This window comes from Podarcis muralis, chromosome 14 (assembly GCF_964188315.1).
Source record: "Podarcis muralis chromosome 14, rPodMur119.hap1.1, whole genome shotgun sequence".
Lineage (NCBI taxonomy): Eukaryota > Metazoa > Chordata > Lepidosauria > Squamata > Lacertidae > Podarcis > Podarcis muralis.
In genome coordinates this window covers 18,136,347-18,157,400 of record NC_135668.1, presented here as the reverse complement: position 1 = coordinate 18,157,400, position 21,054 = coordinate 18,136,347, and the positions used below count along the sequence as shown (strand labels likewise).

The 21,054-nt window shown below is 43.9% G+C and overlaps 1 protein-coding gene across 1 annotated transcript in view; it reads right to left on the bottom strand.

Annotated features, from left to right (window-relative positions):
* Positions 1-839: 839 nt before the first annotated feature.
* The window catches only part of EFL1 (elongation factor like GTPase 1), a 63,789-nt gene continuing 43,574 nt past the window's right edge, over positions 840-21,054 (bottom strand). The window contains exons 16-20 of the mRNA XM_028705626.2: positions 12,562-12,693; positions 11,260-11,407; positions 8,612-9,618; positions 5,930-6,114; positions 840-1,184 (exon numbers count right to left, since the gene is read on the bottom strand). Coding sequence (XP_028561459.2) covers positions 996-1,184; positions 5,930-6,114; positions 8,612-9,618; positions 11,260-11,407; positions 12,562-12,693 — 1,661 coding nt within the window. The 3' untranslated portion in view covers positions 840-995. The remainder of the gene's footprint in view (positions 1,185-5,929; positions 6,115-8,611; positions 9,619-11,259; positions 11,408-12,561; positions 12,694-21,054) is intronic.

Sequence of the window (21,054 nt, the reverse complement as noted above, 5' to 3'; positions counted from 1 at the left end):
ATCTTAAGCTGCACTTAGTAAGGTACACTTACTAGCAAGGAAACCCTATTTAAATCAGTGGGATTTACTTCCAGGAAGACACAAAAAAGAAGTGCAAAATTAGTTGATATTATGAAGCAAGCTTCAGCTGATTAAATCTACATAAATTTGAACAGGAGATGAAACCACAGTTCAGAAGCAAAACCATGCCCAGTTCTTGGTGATGCAGGCATGTATCACAGAAGACACCATCTTAGAAGAGTCCTTCCCCTTTCCACTCCCACACAGGACAGAAAACCTTTTGAGGTAGCACTTATTAAAATCTACAGATGGTTAAGTACTCACGGTGAAAACCCATAGAGCTCTCAAGACCCATATCTGTTTTCACTGAGGTATGATTCTTGGGATTGATGGTTTTAGACATTGTCTTCTTACTGCTTTTAATCGTTTTAGGGGACAATTGTTTTATTGTTTATTGCCGGTTTTATTTGTCAGGTGTGTTTTGCTCTATTCCATTTTATTTTGCAAGCCACCTTGAGGGAGGTTTTGCCACTGGAGGAGGCGCAAAACTATTTCAATTAATAAACAGTGAATCATTCATTCATTCATTCAAAAAATGCTGGCTGATTAATCAGGAGTAGTATTCTAATAAATGAAAATGTTCTACATCGATCCATCTATAGCTGGTTAAAATTAGACCAAATGCTGATGCCTATTTGACTCAAGGTATGCAGGGATTCTGTTGCAGCCCTGCAGGTGTCCCTTGGCAGATGAGGAGATGTGAAAACGGTTCCCAGGAGGTAGGACGCTTGCAAGCCGCTAATATAACAAGGAAGCTGTAGTGTATAATCACAAGAAAAGAAGTTGGAAAGGCTTAGGTTTATTAAAACTCAAGCCACAGACAACTCGCAGTAAGAAAACCCACACAGAATTGTACATCCAAGGTGACTTTTTTTGAATCTCTGGTACAGAAGATAATCCACCTGCACTTAACAAAGAAACAGAATTGAAGGCAGCTATTTGTTTCTGCTGAGAGTCCTTTGCTTCTCAGCATGCTCCACGATTTTCTCGTCTACACAAAGTCCCTTCCGCTTCCTTACAGCATTCATGTACTTGCGGGCCTGGTTCTCGGAGTCTGCCTTCTCCCCAAAGTGCAGATACTCTTCCTCTGTGGTTGGTACCCAATATGGATCATCTGAAATTACCTAGGGGGGGGGGGAAGAGAGGAATTGTGCAAAGAGCTGAATTAATGGAAGGGGGCGGCAGCAATGAACAGTGATTTTTGACCGTCGGCTAAAAGCAGACATATTTGAAATTAGGAAAGATGCACTCAAATCTTTAAAAGGTACCGCTAGTCACCTAAAAATGAATGAAAAATAATTTCTGCTCAGTATGTCCCTGACAATTATTGAAGTACAGTTATTTGGCTGATATCTCTCTTCCTCTATTCCACCCCCCCCCTTTTTTTAAAGTTTTCAGTTCCTTCCTTCCTTTTGTTGATTTTCTCCCCTTTTTTTCTGTGGGCGTGTGCTGATTTCCCAGTGGAATCAACAAAGCAGCCTGTAAGAAGTGTAGCTGTATAAATATATATTTGCATTTGCATTTTCAGTTTCACAGGGAATCCTGGTTTATTCTCACAACAACCCTGAGAGGTAAGACGAGACAAAGAGATAAGTTTTATGAAGTTTCCCAGTCAATTTCGGGTTCAGCTCTGTGCATGTGTACACGATTACGCACATATCAGTCACGCATTCACAAGGAGGTGAGAATTATCCCATTTTTAAGCCTTACAATAGCCTTGTGCGGTGGGTTAGGCTAAGTTGGAGATCATTAATGGTCAAATGATTACTCTGGCCTACTGCAAGGGCTGCAGGCAAGGATGTGCTGCAGTATGGCAGTCATCTAAAGATAACAAATAAAATCAGCAAGGGTACAGCCAGGATCATTAACACACCAACTTTATGCAATACTATGAAGGTATCAGAAGTCAGCGGAATCTGTATAGCATAGAATCAGAACTGGATTCCTGAATGTCTAACTGTACTGGTAGAAGCCACTCAATGAAAGCTCTAAGAATGAGCAGATGGAGCTGAAGTGGATTTAATTTTTTTATGCTCAGAGAGCTTTTTTCTGTTGATCTTGGAACCACAGGAGGAAAAAACGGTCATCTCGCAGCCTTGCACTGTGTGTCATTTTTCACTTAAAATTCCTTTTACTAGCTTCCAATGTTCATTGCAGTGAAACCTGATTAGTCAAAAGTACTGTACGTCCACAAAAACTGCATTGTACCTCTCATTCGTTTACTTTGGAAACAAAAACGTCCTCGATAGATGTCTGCTGTCAAAAAGAGATGGCTGAGAAGACCATGAATTTAAAATAGCTAAAATACATTCATTTACTGCAGGATATTAAGAGGATCTTAAGTCAACATTGCAAGCCCAGGTCCCTCCAAATTAGGGTCTGGTTCCTAACGCATTTGCTGCCACTGCCGGCCAACCCTCCTTGCTGGCTGAACTGGACCTGTAGATGCCATCCTTAACTGGGCTAAAGACTCATCATTTCCAGCTGAGATGCATAAAGCATCCTTAGGTAAAGGTAAAGGTAAAGGGACCCCTGACCATTAGGTCCAGTCGTGGCCGACTCTGGGGTTGCGGCGCTCATCTCGCTTTATTGGCCGAGGGAGCCGGCGTACAGCTTCCAGGTCATGTGGCCAGCATGACTAAACCACTTCTGGCAAACCAGAGCAGCGCACGGAAACGCCGTTTACCTTCCCGCCAGAGTGGTACCTATTTATCTACTTGCACTTTGACGTGCTTTCGAACTGCTAGGTGGGCAGGAGCAGGGACCGAGCAATGGGAGCTCACCCCGTCGCGGGGATTTGAACCGCCAACCTTCTGATCGGCAAGTCCTAGGCTCTGTGGTTTAACCCACAGCGCCACCTGCATCCCTAAAATGCATTACTTCAATGAATTATTTGGGAGACATACACAACTACAACTCCCATACAAATCAGGAAATGTTGCTCCCCAACATCTCAGAAGCTTCCCAGCCAGTTTAGGATGAGGTCTACAAAGCCAATCATGTCTATAGCAAATGCTCCCAGCCCCTGGTTCCTCTGGTGCGTGGGAAGTAGTGAAGTCTAACACTGAGATATCACTATCCCAACAAGGAAGAGGAAAGGGAAGATGGTGGCTGGGTGCGGGTCACGTGGTGGCACTCAAGACTCCTGATGTCAAGAGCAACAAGAGTCTGAATTTTAGAACTGGATTCAAGAGAAACAAGCTACTTCCTTGCACAAGCAACTTGGAAGGGGATAAAGCAGCAGTTTTGTTTGGCAGGCGGCAGATCTGTTAACACATCCAGAGCTTAGAAGAATTACACAGCGTGTTTTGAACTCAAGTCTGTATTTTCCTCTCGCAGGTCTCTGAAAACAGGGAGCAGATTTCAGACTTTAAAACGAAAAATGCTCTTAGAAAAGGGATGCAATTCTACTCTTCTTTCTATTCCCTTAAAGAATCTTCTCCTCAAAAGCTCTTGATTGTAAATTACATGGTTGGAGAAAAACACAGTTGAAGAAGAAAGGAGAGGAGGCAGAAAACTAAGTGTACAGGTCACTTATTTTATTGCCGCTATCAACCCGCAAAGAGCCTCTGAAGATCCAAATAATATTTGATCCATGGTATCTATTTCAGCATTTCAAAAGATTTCACCTTCCAGAAAGAACACTTTAAAGAAAGGATCTTTTCTACAATCACAAAAACACCCCCCTACTGTTTTCCCTGTGTGCTGGTTACCTTGTTAGCAGGCTAAATAAAAGAAAAACAGCTCTGTTGGGTGAAACCAAAAGTCCATCTAATCTAGCATCCTCTCTCTCTTTCAATGGCCAGCCTGAAGCTTATGGGAAGCCCACAAAACAGGGTATAAATGTCTGCCCCCCACTGTTGCTCCCCACCCCAGAAACTGGGGCATTCAGTGGAATGCTCCTTCTAAAAATGGATGCTTCTCCATTTACTGTCTCCCTCTATGCTAGGAGTTCCCAAACTGTGGACCAGGGGTCTGCAAGCTTCATTCTGGCGGTTGTGTCTGCATTAAATATCCATGTTGATTTTAAACTATCATTTTATTGCTTCTTTTATTTCTTGTATTTTATTCCGTTGCACAATTTGAATTCTATGAAATGCAAATTACAACATAATAAAATATGATGCAAGAAATAAAAGGAGCAATAGAAACACAATTAATAACCATACAGCATCTACTTAGCGCTGCGCATTACAACCGCTGCAACAGGCAAAACAATCATTAAGTGGTCCGCCAAGACCCTCAGCAATTTGTCAAGTGGTCCATGGGGGGGAAAGTTTGGGAAGGAGTGCTTTACACCAAATATATCTCTATCGTATTCCGCCACATATGTCTCTCTTGTGTGCAGAAACACATGTCTCAAACATGGGCCACTTTATAGAGAATGAATAGAATTATTTTAAAATTGTCCTTCCTTAGTATCTTATTTCTACTCTTTTTTTGTGGCAGAAGAGGAGCAACCAGGAGTAGGAGACGAAGACAGCTGCTGCCTTCATGCCCTGCTCACCAGTTTCCCAGAAACATCTGGCTGCTGCTGGATACATAATGCTGGACTTTGTTGTTGTTGTTGTTTAGTCGTTTAGTCGTGTCCGACTCTTCGTGACCCCATGGACCAGAGCACGCCAGGCACCTCTGTCCTCCACTACTTCCCGCAGTTTGGTCAAACTCATGCTGGTAACCTTGAAAACACTATCCAACCATCTCGTCCTCTGTCGCCCCCTTCTCCTGGTGCCCTCCATCTTTCCCAGCATCAGTGTCTTCTCCAGGGAGTCTTCTCTTCTCATAAGGTGGCCAAAGTACTGGAGCCTCAGCTTCACGATCTGTCCTTCCAGTGAGCACTCAGGACTGATTTCCTTAAGAATGGATGCGTTTGATCTTCTTGCAGTCCATGGGACTCTCAAGAGTCTTCTCCAGCACCATAATTCAAAAGCATCAATTCTTCGGCGGAAGATGCTGGACTTAATGGATGGACTTAATGGAAAATGCTGGACTTAATGGAAAATGCTGGACTTAATGGACTTTAAATTCAATCCAGCAGAGGATGGACCACCCTAACCCAAAACCTATTGAAACAGAACAGAATATTGGGAAGTGTGCATTGGAAAAAGCAAATATATAGTGGTACCTCTACTTAGGGACACGGGTGGCGCTGTGGGTAAAAGCCTCAGCGCCTAGGGCTTGCCGATCGAAAGGTCGGCGGTTCGAATCCCCGCGGCGGGGTGCGCTCCTGCTGCTCGGTCCCAGCGCCTGCCAACCTAGCAGTTCGAAAGCACCCCCGGGTGCAAGTAGACAAATAGGGACCGCTTACTGGCGGGAAGGTAAACGGCGTTCCGTGTGCTGCGCTGGCTTGCTAGATGCAGCTTTGTCACGCTGGCCACATGACCCGGAAGTGTCTCCGGACAGCGCTGGCCCCCGGCCTCTTGAGTGAGATGGGCGCACAACCCCAGAGTCTGTCAAGACTGGCCCATACGGGCAGGGGTACCTTTACCTTTTTACCTCTACTTACGTTCACCTCTGGTTACGTATCCTTCAGGATACGTACGCAGCAAACCTGGAAGTATTTTTCTGGGTTTCACCACGCGTGCATGTGCAGAAGCGCTCTACACGCCGCGCATATGCGCAGAAGTGGCATCTCCGGTTGCAAATTCCTCGGGATCCGACCAGAGCTCCAGAATGGATCCTGTTCACAACCGGAGTTACCACTGTAAAGGCAGATTAAAAGCTGCTTGTATGGCTTGGCTTAGGAAAGAACGGAGCAAATTTAAGTCTTGACCACCATTTAACCTCTCCCCTCCTTTATCTTGATCTCTTTTTCTGCATCTACAAGAAATTGTACACCAAGGCAGATGGGAGTGAATAGAATTTTTACCTCCCAGTGACTGAAGACCAGCTGTGGAGTGGCTAGGCCGCTTGTTCTCTTCCTGATTTCATCAGCGAAACCAAAGCTCTCTGCTACTGGCAACACTGCTTTGATAATAAACACGTCTGTCCCTTCTTTCATCTCTTCCTGCAACACCCGGCCAACTCTTTTGGAGAGGACAGCGTAAACGCGACCTGCAAAGGGAAAAGACCTACTGAGCTTGTTGCATGCTTTTCATCAATTCAGATGCACAATTACTGAACTGGGAGGACTAATTAACACCCGGGGCAAGAGAGGGTCTTGAGAAACAGTCATATAGAGTAACCAGCTACAATTAAATGATGGTGTGAAAAACTTCAGATCTCAGAATATTAAGAAGAGATTGTAGGGACTTCACTCAAGGGTTGGAGTGAGTTTTACTGACCACACAACTGCTGCAAAATCTCAGCAGGAGAACTGGGGTCGTGCATGATCAGTAACAGGGATCCCACTCCAACAGGAAAGTATGGAGTTAATTATCATATGAGGTACTTAGCGTACTTTACCCCTAAAAATGGGGCGCTGGTGGCGCTGTGGGTTAAAACACAGAGCCTAGGACTTGGCGATCAGAAGGTCGGCAGTTCAAATCCCCACGACAGGGTGAGATCCGTTGCTCTGTCCCTGCTCCCGCCAACCCAACAGTTTGAAAGCACGTCAAAATGCAAGTAGATAAATAGGTACCGCTCCGGCAGGAAGGTAAACGACGTTTCCGTGCGCTGCTCTGGTTCACCAGAATCGGTTTAGTCATGCTGGCCACATGACCCAGAAGCTGTACGCTGGCTCCCTCGGCCAATAAAGCGAGATGAGCGCTGCAACCCCAGAGTCAGCCATGACTGGACCTAACGGTCAGGGGACCCTTTACCTTTTTTACCCTGATAAATAGTGGGCAATGAGCAAACAGACAGAACATCTAAGTGCAAGCCTTAGTCAACAGGATGTTGATCTTAAGCCCCAGGAAGAGGGTTGCTTAAGTAACTTAATAAATGTAATACAAACTCAATATACCAAGATGAAAAAAGAACCTAAGAATATAAGAAGAGCCTGCTGGATCAGGCCAAAGGAGGTCCATCTAGTCCAGCAGCCTCTTTCGTGGGACATCTGTAAACAGGAGCAGAGCACAAGAGAACTCTCCTCTCCTGTGATTTATTTTTATTGAATCTTTCAAATTATTACATAACTCCAATCATACATATATAATTTTTTGTTACACTTTTTTTCTTGACTTCCCATCTCTCCTTCCCTTATTCCCCCCCCCTTAATAGCTGCATTAAAACACATCTACATTTATTTTCTAAGCCCCACAAATCCATTCTCTACATTCCTCTGTTGCTCATATCTCAAATCCTGCACATGAGTTCATACAGGAATGATAATTCAGTAGGTCTACCTTCTTCTATAAAAATATTGTCATTTTGTCCTCTTATTTTAGCAGTTTCTCCTGTGGTTTCCAGCAACTGGCACACAGAAGTACTGACTGTGGAGGCAATGCATAGACATCATGGCCAGTTGCCACTGACAGCATTATCCTCCGTGAATTTGTTCAGCTCTCTTTCAAAGCCATCCAAGTTGGTGGCCGTCACTAACTCCTATAGAAACAAGTTCCATAGTTTAACTATATTGCAACTACATTATATTGTAAATCGCCCTGTGATCTCGGATGTAGGGCAATTCAGAAATTTAATCAACAGCAACCACCTGCTGAGTCAACCAGATAATTCCATCTATACCTGGATAATCACAGGAAATATAATTATTTTTCTTGGTCAGCCTTTGCTAACCTAGCGCCCTCCAAATGTTTGGGACCACAACTTCCATCAACCCCAACCTGCATGCTGGATGGGGCTGATGGGAACTGTAGCTAAAAACATCTGGAGGGCATCAGGTTGGCAAAAGCTGGCATGGCCAAGGAAGTCATTCGCAGTCAACTTTCTGACAATGCTTTCCCCCTACGGATGTAACATCTACCATGTGGTCTGTTTGTAACTCGCTCTACGTGGGGCTGCCCTTGAGACTGACCCAGAAACTCCAGCGGGTGCAGAATGCCACGGCGAGACTCCTTACAGGGTCCTTGCTGCGGGATCACATTCACCCAGTGCTATACCAGCTGCACTGGTTCCCGGTGGGGTACAGGATCAGATTTAAGGTGCTAGTTTTAACGTTAAGAGCCCTATACAGCCTAGGACCCTCGTACCTACGGGACCGCCTCTCCTGGGATGTCCCACGGAGGACCTTATGGTCTTCAAACAAAAACATCTTGGAGGTCCCAGGCCACAGAGAGTTTAGGCTGGCCTCAACCAGAGCCAGGGCTTTTTTGGCTGTGGCTCCAATCTGGTGGAACGCTCTGTCACAAGAGACTAGGGCCCTGCGGGACTTGACATCTTCCCGCAGGGCCTGCAAGACAGAGCTGTTCCACCAGGCCTTTGGCCAGGACACAGCCTGACCCCCTCCTTTGGCAATCCTCGCAGAACTCTAGCCCAATGGTTGCCATTAATCTGATTTTGAGCTGATTTTATAATGAAATGATTTTAGAATGTCGTTTATTTTACTGTTGTTAGCCGCTCTGAGCCCGGCTTCAGCTGGTGAGGGCAGGATATAAATTAAAAAAAAATTTATGATGATGATGATGATGCATGTTGCTGGTTTCATGCTTACCTAGGACCTCAGCTGTTGTCATAATCTCACAGGTGTACATGGCAGCCATAAGCCTCTGTGGCTTTGCTTGCATAGCATAACGGCATGCTTCCTTCATGGTTGCAATCAGTTGTCCAGAGAAAGGGCCATAACAGTCTGCGGGCAAAGCCTCTCCTTTGGGCTTACTGGATGATTTGAGGCTACACTGGTCACCATCTCGCAGCTCGGTTTCAGAAGCCGATTCAGTGTCTCCAGTCCTCGACACAAGGGCAGTTTCCTCCCCTGCCGATGTCTCCTCCGTAGACTTCCTTTCATCCGAATCCTGCCGGTTAAGTGACATTTGCTCGACAAATCTGCCCATGTCCCACTTCTCCACCGAAAAACAGACACCCATAAGTGGTTCTTCACACATTGGTCCCGAGAGCGTGGCCAACTGGAACCCGCTGACAAGACTGTTGTCAAAATCCCGATACACGCTTGCTTCCTTGGGTGGCTTGTTTCCTTCCAGGCATTGCCACACAGACCTCTTGTAGCCTTCACATCTGTTCAGTAAAATGTTAGGCCCACATTTTCGGGGGCCAAAGGACCAGATTCCATCAACGGCATTTCTCCATTTCCTTCCTGGTAGGTTTTCCTCTAGTCTTTTTTTGAACTCCTGTATCTGCTCAAAGGTCTTCGGATTCATCTCTTCTGTTTTCTTACCTTCATTCAGGTAAGAGGAGAATTGTTCTATGGTCCGAATTAAGCCGCTGTTCTTCTCCAGTAGTCGAGTCACCTCCTCAGGAAGAGGCGTTGCTCTGATGCTGAGCGTGGCGTATTTGTTTGGCGTCGATATCGTTATCAGCCCATCTGAATCAACCTGCACACCTTCAGGGATTTTGTTCTGCTCTTCCTTACTCTGGTGTATGATGGCAACTTTCTGCTGCTTTCCTATTTCTTCGTTCACCATGTCAAGTTTGGGGGGTCTTGTTATGGTTTCCCGGAATGGAATAATTGGTTTCGATACGCTAATTTCTATCTTGGCAAACCTACAGAAAGCCAAAAGGCGACAGTTAGGCCTCACAGCAAATGAAACTTAAGTCTTCAAGGGTTTCAGTGGCGGGTTAATGCCAGTAATCACATGATGCCAACTTCACATTATGATTAACCATTGCAGCCCGCTGCCTCCTAAGACATTAAGCAATTACTCAATAATGAGAGCCAAGGAGGGAGGCAGCATTCATTCTAGTTTACTTAAAGCAACAGGCATCCCCCCCTCCACTGCAACCCGTTATATCGGAGTACAGTTATGAGCCTGTTTTGGATCCTGGTACATTCCTGATAAGGATATTAGGAAGGACTATACCTCAGTGGCAGGGCAGCTGTTTTGCATGCATAGGGTACCAGGTTCAAGCCCTGGCATCTCCAGATATGGCTGGGAGAGAACCTTGCTCGAAACCCTAAAGAGGTGCTTGCCAGCCAATGTAGACCAGGGTTTTTCAAATTTGGGTTCCCAGCTGTTTCTAGACTACAACTCCCATCATCCCAATCTAGTAGGACCAGTGGTCAAGGATGATGGGAATGGTAGTCCAAAAACAGCTGGAGATCCAAGTTGGGGAAACTGTGATGTAGACAATACTGAGCTAGATGGACCAGTGGTCTGACTTAGTATACAGCAGATTCCTATCTTGAGGAACAGAACAGGCTCCAAATTCTCTCAACTGCCTCTTACAGTTGCAGCAACAGGAGGTCTCCCATCCTCTGAGCTGCAACCCAGTGAGTTAGTGTGGAGTGGGAAGTTAAGTTCTGAAATATTATCTGAGAAGGGCAATGGGCCCCAGCACTTTCCTCGGACAGGAGATGTGTGAGGCACTTAGGTTCATATTCCAGAACATTGCAGATCTTGGAGACTCTGCTGTTTGGAATCCATCCTGCCTCCAAGGAATTAAGAGTGGTATGATGATGGAATGAAAACTCAGTCCACAACTCAATGAGTTAGACTAGAGACCCATTCAAGGATCAGGCTCCTGATTTCTGTCACTTGAGCTGAACACATCAAGTCGTGCCTATTTATACAAAAAAGTCTGCTGTAAAAAAGATGACAACAAACATAGCTGTTGCAGAGCAATCTACTGTTGCACACAGTGTGAAAGCACTACAACTGTGTCCACCAGACATTCTGAGTGATAAAAATGGGCTTTTCTACAAAGAGGATTTCTAGATGGGCAATGGTTGCAAACAAATGATTTGGGAAAACATACAAAAGCAGTTTACAGTTAATATGCAGGGACAACCTAACTCCCAATTCCTTATGGATCTTATGATTTATGTGGAAATTGTTCAATTTATGTGGGTACTTTTTGATGTTTTGTTCATTGTTTATGACGACTTTTGTTATGTTTTGCAGCTATGTAATTTTATATATGTCCTTGAACATGGCTTTAACTTTGGAAAGGCGGTATACAAATAAAATGATTGACTGATGGATAGAAATCTACTAGGAATGCCAGTATGAAAAATCTTTAACTGTGCACCGGCAACAGTGAGGAAGAATTGGGAAAGGATGCTTTGACCTTTCCGTAAGTTAAACCACAATTACACGTTTAACTGTCTTGTAAATGCTGGATTTAATCACTGAGCCTTGAGCAATTCTTCCTTTTCCTCTCGCACCACCTCTCCCTGCCACCAACCTCTCTTTCAAGTCATCCAAACAGCGCTGAAGATGGACTTCTCCTGCTGTAATTAACACGTGCTCCCCTGTCTCCTGGATTAAAACTTGTACACAAGGATCAGCTTGGTTTAAAAGCTTCATGCCTTTAACCAACTGCGGCATCTCACCTGGGAAGACAAAAGCACTTTTAAATGAAGTACCTTCGAAGCGCTTGGATTTCAAAGTAACATACGAGTAAAGCTCAGTAAGAAAGGGAGAACAAGCTGGTGTGAAATACTGAGTACAAAGAATATGAAGTTTTGTTTAGATTTTAGATTTTACATATTACATATTATAACAGCACTACAAATCTTAAGAGGGATTTTTAAAAAAAAGACTGTGGGTGGATCTGTATGTTCTAAGAGACACAGGGTTGCCACTCAAAACAACAGCCCCATATCAAATCCATTCTTCTCCTTCCAGAATGTGTTTCATGTCCTGATGCAATTACTGTTTCCTTGCCCTAACAGTGACATAAAGTGGGAGCAAGCAAATGCAGAGCTCAAGAAAGCCACCATGCAATATATGTACCAGGGAAGGGGAATTTGTGGTCTTCCAGATATCACTGGACTCCAACTCCCATCAGCACCAACCAGTATGGCCCACAGTGAGGGCTGATGGGAGTTGTAGTCCAACATGTTCCCCATTCCTGTTGTACACATTACAGACCAAGAACAAAAAGAAGAAGAAGAAGAGTTTGGATTTGATATCCCGCCTTTCACTCCCTTTAAGGAGTCTCAAAGTGGCTAACATTCTCCTTTCCCTTCCTCCCCCACAACAAACACTCTGTAAGGTGAGTGGGGCTGAGAGACTTCAGAGAAGTGTGACTGGCCCAAGGTCACCCAGCAGCTGCATGTGGAGGAGCGGAGACGCGAACCCGGTTCCCCAGATTATGAGACTACCGCTCTTAACCACTACACCACACTGGCTGTCATTGCCCCATGTTTCTTGTAACATGCTGACATCCATCCTAGTATGAGTATGAGTGGTTCTAACTTAACATTTCCTTATTAAGTTTCCCAAACTTGGGTCTCCAGCTGATTTTGGACTACAATTCCCATCATCCCTGACTACTGGCCCTGATTGATAGGGATAATGGGAGTTGTAGTCCAACAATAGCTGGAGACCCAAGTTTAGAAAACCCTGCCTTATTGCGAGGCAATCACCATACTACCAGTTGCTCAAACACATTTACAACCACTCCTTCCCACACTTGTGGCTTTTCAAAAGTATACTTAATGATTCTGATTGGATACTCAAGGAACGGAGGGAAGACACTTACTTGGGTGTTTTGGCTCCACAGCAACTCGCACAATCGGTGTTGCTTCGAAGTTGAGGGGGTTAAATGGTGGGCAAGCTGGCGACGATGAGAGCGTTGCCGACTTCAGTACGAATTCTTGCAACCCTCCTATCCCTACAAGGCATTGAAGCATGAAGTTAAGACACAAACTCTGAAGTCAACACAAATATTCAGCTACATTTAGGCCTTCATATAAAAGTAACAGAAACCTGCTAACCATTGTGATGGGCACAGCAGATACGGAGGAGGGTTTGCATATTGTTGAGAGAACAGGGGAGAAGAGGTGAGGAACTGCAAAGAATCGCTGAGCATGGAGACAAATTGTCTCCCAATGGCAACAGCCGTAGTTGTAAACTACTGCTGCATATACTCTCTCGCAGAATACTGCTCCTTCTCCCAATAAAACTAAGCTTCCCAAAGTAACTTGCCCACCTGCCCATGTTTTAGATGTTTATGGGATTTGTAAAAAGAAAAAAAGAGAGATATGTTTCATTATCCAGAAACAATTCTTCCCTGTCATGGGCAATCAGGATAGTGGCTAGTCAGAAGCTTATACTGACCATATTTATCAGATTAGGATAGTGATCTCTTTACTCAAAAGGCATAACGTTTTTGTACAGGACCACTCTTTTACAACCATGAAGTCTTCGCTTCATTCATATCATTGGTGATAACCAAGGTAGAATGAGTTAAACCCCCGATATCCTCAAATAACAAGCACATGTTTTAAGCCACAAACTTCCAGACTGTTGTTCCAGTTTTGATTTGCAGCTGAAGGGGATGAATTGCTGCCAAATCTCCAAAGGAAAAACAGATATATAACTTGTGTGGAGGCCAGTTTTAATCATGGTTTTGAGAAAATGTCTCTGAGCTTGCATCACGTTTGTTTTTACTTGTGGTTACCACTAGCGCTGCAAGGCCAAAATTTAAAAAAGACTTGGTGCTTTGTTGCGTTATTAAAAAGTTATTTTGGTGCTGACCATATTGGAGGCTTTGTTCTTAATTCTTGACAGCACTGAAAAAAGAAGATAATGAATGTGCAGAATGAGCAGTATCCCAGCACTGTGCATTCTGTTTTCTCTCATCTTCCTTCTTAAAAATAACCTCGCCTTCCTTTTTTTGCTGTTTTTAACACTGGAGACGCAGCCAATATGTCCCGGCCCCACGCGGAGCAAAGGGTGCAAGTTTCTTGCAAACTGCAACCCACTAATGAATGTCCAGGGCAGGGACAGCAGGAAGGTAGATTGGCACACACTGGTAGATTTCTAGCTGATTTGCAGTAAGTTTTCAAACTGCAAGTTAAGGGAAGGGACATTCTGTGCCTTGGCTGACCTTGAACTTTTCACTTTTCTCTGAGACTCATTGCTTACTTCCTGTAAAATATGGTTGTTTGCCTTTGATCATGTCTCTGTACAGTTTTACAAATCTCGTTTTAAGAGTTTTAGTGTTGAATCTCTAATCCATAGTAGATGTAGATTTGCACTTGCATATATAGAGGCTCGTGGTGGTGGTGCAGCAGTAAGCAATTGGCTTTGTGACCCGAGTCACTGGTATGTACAGTGGTGCCCCGCAAGACGAATGCCTCGCAAGACGGAAAACCCGCTAGACGAAAGGGTTTTCCGTTTTGGAGGCGCTTCGCAAGACGAATTTCCCTATGGGCTTGCTTCGCAAGACGAAAATGTCTTGCGAGTCTCGCCATTTTTTCCCCGCTCCCCCCCTTTTTCTAAGCCGCTAAGCCGCTAATAGCCTTTTAGCAGCTCAGCCGCTAAGCTTTTAATAGCCGCTAAGCCGCTAAACCGCTAATAGCGCTAATCCGCTTAGCCGCTAATGGGGTTGCTTCGCAAGACGAAAAAACCGCTAGACGAAGAGAATCGCGGAACGGATTCTTTTCGTCTTGCGAGGCACCACTGTATCTCACTCCACCTTTATCAGCGTGTATTGTGCATTTCTAGATGGCTAGTGGTCCACTGGGGTTTGGGGAAACTTCCCCTTACCTGAAGCCTCGCCCATCCCTGGCCCTAGAATCAGTTCATCCACCCATTGTTAGCTGTGTGGCTGCTACATAAAATTCTGCATTCCTCTCCTTCCTTGGACAGCTGACCATACACAGGAAATTTTATGGTCTCATAGTGCCAAGGATACTGGAGCTCGATTCGAACACCTCGTGGCCAGGAACTTAGTAACCTACATTTAAGAGCAGTTCGAAAGCACGTCAAAGTGCAAGTAGATAAATAGGTACCGCTCCGGCGGGAAGATAAACAGCGCTTCCGTGCGCTGCTCTGGTTCGCCAGAAGCGTCTTCGTCATGCTGGCCACATGACCCGGAAGCTGTACGCCGGCTCCCTCGGCCAATAAAGCGAGATGAGTGCTGCAACCCCAGAGTCGGTCACAACTGGACCAATGGTCAGGGGTCCCTTTACCTTTACAGATTGTTTGAACGTGGAACTTGAGTCCTTTGTATATAAAGAAGGGGTTATGATTATGCTACACTGGCCCTTAAAGCTGGCAAGGCAAAAGGAAGTGCCTTTAATCCTGCATTGCAGGCAGATGGACCCTCTCGGCGTCCCTTTCCAAGTCTACAATTCTTTGATGCTATGGAGTGGCTCTGCCTGATATTAATAGCAGGATCCCAGTTGCAGGATCCAGTTCTCACTTTTAAAAAAGCAAACAAGGGAGACTTCTGCCAGACGTCTATTGGCAAGGAGTTCCACAGGGCAGAGCCTACCACAGTAAAGATCTGGTTCCTGTTAAATGCCAACAAAGTATCAGGGGTGTGGAAGACCCTCAAAATTGGTCCAATGTAGCTTTCTTGGCAAAGGAGTAACATGATCCCTGTAACCTGATCCGGTGAACAGACTGGCTTCTGTATTCTGTACCAGTTGGGGGAAAGGGGCTATGTGCATTACGGAGTTGGGGAGAAGGGCTGCTGGGAGCAGATAGGGAGTGGAAATAAATTTCCCAAGACCTTCATGTGAATTTGGAAGAATAATCTGATTTTCTGCAACTGCAGTTGGGGAGAAAAATCAGACAGTTAATGAATCTGAGATGAATCTCATCTCAGAGAGCTCACCTATCCTTGCTACACTCTTCATCTGATTCAGAAATATGCTGGAAGTAAAAGCAGTTTTCTAAATATTTCCTTGTGCTACAGATTAATAATCATATTTAATTTGTTCAAATAGACACACGTTATTAGGGGCGTCATCTGACAGCAAAACATACAGAATCCGGAACAGGGTTTCTCAGGTAACATTAATTCACTTTAGCAGTTGTGCCAATCAAGTACAGATGGCACAGATAAATTAGGCATTTGAGTTCAGCCTGCCTGCTGTGGATACAAGAAGAGTTCCCCACTGTGGAATTTATAGGTTGTGGTTATTGCAAGAGGAATGTAGAATGAAAAAACAACAACCAAGTATTATGCACATTTGAAATCCTAGCTGCGTCACTGAGCAAGGCAGAAGCTAAGCATTGCCAGATCTTCCTCTGTCCCGTCATTCACCTATTTGTAATATGCTACGTGTCTGACAGTATCCTGGGATCGAGAGCCTACTTCTTTTAAATGCTGTTTTGCAGTGCTCTTTGATTGCTTTGAAGATTAACAGTCAGATGTGTATGCGTGAGATCCCTATATATAGCTCATATATGTGCATTATTTATTTATAGCCCACTGTTTAGTCAAAAAGGTTCTTACAGCGGTATATGAAAGCCAGTATTAAGATGATCCCTACTCACAATTTACAAGGACATGACATACAAGGAAAAAGGAACGGGAGTGATAGAGGAAGGAAGGCAAACAAGCTCAAGGACAAGTTATTAAGGTTATATACCGTACATATTATGTGTGTGTGTTCTCGAAGCTACGAACATGAGTTTGACCAAACTGCGGGAGGCAGTGGAAGACAGAAGTGCCTGGCGTGCTCTGGTCCATGGGGTCACGAAGAATCGGACACGACTAAACAACACACACAAAATCTACACTGCCCACTAGTAATATAGTCAACTTTTCTGTTTAAGAGTGATAGACAGAGAAAGGATTCCAGTGGCTTTGAAGGCAGGGGGGAATAATTCATTGGGCTTGCTCAACTCACACTGGGTCCCAAATGTGGACAAACTGATTTAAATTCACACCTGTTCCCTTCCATGGTAGGTAAGACACTACATCCCACCTCTTGGGCAGCTGTCAATTTAACTGGTGCTAAAAATTAAGGCAGCCTTTAAGACAGACAATTTGCACATAAAGGTATTTAAAAATTGTTGTCTTGGAGACTTTGTAATAGAAAGGTTAACCTGCTGTCCTCTAGCTGTTTTGAACTAAAGCTCATCACCCCCAGCCAGCATTAATACTTCTGAATTAGGAAAACAATCTGGTTTGCAGATTTAGAAATGAACAGGATCATGCTAAAATCTACATAAATAAAAATAACATTTCATTGGCTATCACACTATGTTAGCTACACTCTAGGATTGGCATACATCCCAGACATACTGCAGTCGGAAGCATTGTCCGGGTGGAAATAGCTCTCATAGGACATAGGAAACAAGACTGATGATTGACAGCTTTGTTGCAAAAAGGGGAACATCATCTTCTCCCCGCGATCTGTCAGGAGCAAGTTGAGCCGTGGGCTCCAGTAACATCTATGTCTGCAAACACCCCTCAACTTTCTCCCACATGGCTTCCATTCACTCCAATGGGGAAAGAACAATGATACTGGCAAAATTTGGGGGCAGACTCCGCTGAGAGGGTCCCCATGTGGGTCCTTGCATATAGAGAGACTCACTCTCCTCCCTACATCACATTGACCCTTATTTTGGTAGTAAAAAATAAATAGCAAAAACCTCTCTTCTGCTAGCTCTCACATCAAAGGTGCAACTAAATCAAGTACTCTCAGTTTCCATTATTGTAGCAATTGATTTAATTCTCAATATATAATGGAACACAAATGATCTATAGGCAAATGCCTGCCATTTAAGTGGAACACATTGCAGGAACGTTAAGTTTTAGGATAACACCCAATGAAAATGCCTTACGTGCGTTCTTCACCCATTCATTATTCTGACTTGCAAAATTATGCAGTTAACCAATTAAAACTGAATTTACTAGGACTTGACTTTATTATTCCCAAAGCCTAGGGCCTTCTTTTTATAAACAGTTTCCACCAGTATACATTTTCTTCCAAATGAGTTTATAACAGTTATTGTCTTGCGCCGAAATCTCTATCAAATCTAAAATACCAGCAATAATTAGAAGGTACCAAGTTATTACCTACAAAAATGACATTTTTACCTGGAACTAAGCTGTTTTAAAACGCTGCGGAAATTAACCAAAGTGGAAATTGGAAAGGAACACACACTTCCAGGCCATCAAGCAATAGCATGAGCAGATACTAAAATGCCCTTTCCCAATGTTTAGATTAAAAAATCTTTGCCACCGTGGGTGTGCGAACAGATGGCATGAAACAGAACAATAGGAATGGCTCAAATATGCTTTGCCGTTATCATTCCAAGATGTTATTAATAAAGGCTTGTGTGTCATGCTTTCTAATTTTAACAGCAAGAGTTACTTCCAAAACAAGGTCTATTGACATGATTATCCTATCCATAATTATTTTCAGCAATGACTTATTGTATCCTATTTAGGCTGAATCAGAGGCCTGTTCACATTTTAAACGTAAGAATGTAAGAAGAGTCTGCTCATCCAGTCCAGCATTCTGTCTCACACTGGCCAAACGGATGCCTGGTCAAAACCGGCAGGCAGGATTCGAACACAAGAGCCCTCTCCTCTCCTGTGGTTTTCGGCTACTGATATTCAGAAGCACTGCTGTCTCCAACCACGGAGGAAGAACGAAGCCATCGTGGCTACAAGCCCTTTCATGGTGAGAGAAGAAGGCCTCACACCTTCTTCTTTTAAAATAGTTTATTTGCCACGGCATATATTTCAAAGCTTCTCATAATCTGAAAAACCATAAAATAACACATCATGTGCCCCAATCTCATTAAAAGGAAGGAATACATGATATCTGTAACAATTTGAAGGGTTAAAATGTGTACTTCAAAGTACAGTCGTACCTTGGTTCTCGAACGCCTTGCGACTCAAACGTTTTGGCTCCCGAACGTCACAAACCCGGAAGTGAGTGTTCCGGTTTGCGAACTTTTTTGGAAGCCGAACGTGCAACGCGGCTTTCAATCGAGTGCAGGAAGCTCCTGCAGCCAATTGGAAGCCGTGCCTTGGTTTTTTAATGTTTTCAGAAGTTGAATGGACTTCTGGAACGGATTCCGTTTGAGAACCAAGGTACAACTGTATTCCAAACTGTGTTACCCACCCCAAACACTCCTCCCCCATGTACCTCATTACCTGTGTGCTCAATAAAGTCTGCATAGAAGTTATTGTTTTTCTTTTGGCCTCTTGCTATCCGCAGTTTCTATGTTAGCTTTTCCAACAAAGCTGTCTGCCAGACTGCTTCATACCACTTATCCACGGTCAACAGTTGCAATGTTTTCCATTGCTATGGTCGTTCTTGCCACGGTCAGTAAATAGGTTATAAGATCTTTATTTCTAATTCTTGGTGAGTCCCAACTGTACAAATTAAGCAGTGCCAGTCCTGGGGACATAGGTACTGTCTGCATTTTAACCAACGCTACCGTATCTCTGCAAATACATTTTCCCAGAATTTTTCCATTTTTGAACACTCCCACCACATATGTCTGTATGTCCCAATAGTGAGACACTCCCTTGAACACATAGGAGAGCTGTTGGGTTTTATATAAGATAGACATCCAGGGGTTAAATACCAGCTATGTGCGATTTTGAGGGCTCTTTCTCTTGTCATTGCCAAAATAGATTTATACGGGACCTACAAGTTCTAGAAAGGCAGCAAGGTGCCTTTTATCAAGTCAGACCAATGGCCCATGTAGCGTTCCTATAAGCATGCTGGTCTAAGGCCATAAAGCCCTTTAAAGCTCAAAGTCAGTAAATTTGGCCCAGAGATGTACTTTGAACAGGTGCAACTGATGTAATGAGATCACAATTCTTTCTGTTGTTTTATTTTATGATTTTAACACACTGTGTACTTCTTTCCACTGAGAAGTTTTTGTAACCTTCCATGTGACTATTAGGTGAAGGGTAGGCTATAAAGAAAAATACAAAATAAATAAATAGACCACTGTTGTCTACACCTGCTCTGCCACCAGGTCTTGCCATAGTCTTTTGATTGGTCCAATGCCAGCACCAACAAGTCCTTGCAGGATGAATAAAGGTAGCTGGGAGACAGAAGTTCAGAGGGAGAGGAAGGAAGGAACGTCTTCCTCCTTTGAGGGTAAAGGGACAGAGGAGATGTTGAAGGAAGTTAGAAAGTGAGAGATAAGGTTAACGTTTATTTATATATATTATTATTACTGATGATGAACAACTTTGAATAGAAAGGAAAGGGATCATAGAATCATAGAGTTGGAATAGACCACAAGGGCCATCGAGTCCAACCCCCTGCCAAGCAGGAAACACCATCAGAGCACTCCTGACATATGGTTGTCAAGCCTCTGCTTAAAGACCTCCAAAGAAGGAGACTCCACCACACTCCTTGGCAGCAAATTCCACTGTTGAACAGCTCTTACTGTCAGGAAGTTCTTCCTAATGTTTAGGTGGAATCTTCTTTCTTGGATAAGAGAGGAAAGATGGTATAGGGGGGGGAAATGTGAATGTAAAAGGACCAGGGAATGAAGATGAAAGAAACTGGCCGTTTTGGGGTGAGGGAAATAAGGGACAAGTTGAGCGTAAAATGAGATTAAGAGAACAAGTCACAAGAGATGAGTAAAAATACTTTGAGAGGCATGCGAGCGGGGAAGAGATAATATATTTTAAAAAGTCTTCTCCATGCAGAGCCTCTGGATGAGCAAAAGTATGAGAACAAAACCAGCAACTATCAAGTGAATAGGCCTTTCTTTTTTTCTTAAGTCTAAAAAACGTGAAAGTCCAATGCACTCTGCACAAGATGAGATTTACTGACGTTCTTAGAGGTGTCGGTCTTTAACATTCCCTTAGACAAAGTGCAGCGATAGGAGCTGATCCAGAGATTAGGTAGCTTTGTCTTCTTAAATCAAGAGGAAAACCTGCTCGAGTCTTCAAAAGGATAACTCATGTCATCAGCAGGCTAGCAAGGAGTCCCTGCTGATACAGAACACACACAGACACACGCACGCGCAATGCCGTTATGTGAAATAGCCCCAAGGTAAACCGTGACCTCTTGTCCATTTAAGGGTAGAAAGATCAAAACGAGAGAGCCACTTGGGTGTAGTCTGAGGCCTCTCAAAAGAGGAGCTGAATTTCCAAGGCTGCCAAATGTTTTTTATTAGAGGTTTCCATGACAGAGTAAGGTACAGGTACTGGGACAGAGCGAAGCATTCCCATGTAACAAAACAAAGTAAAAAAAGCCCTCCCCCCAACAAACCAGTAGTATTCACAATAACAGTCACATCTAGT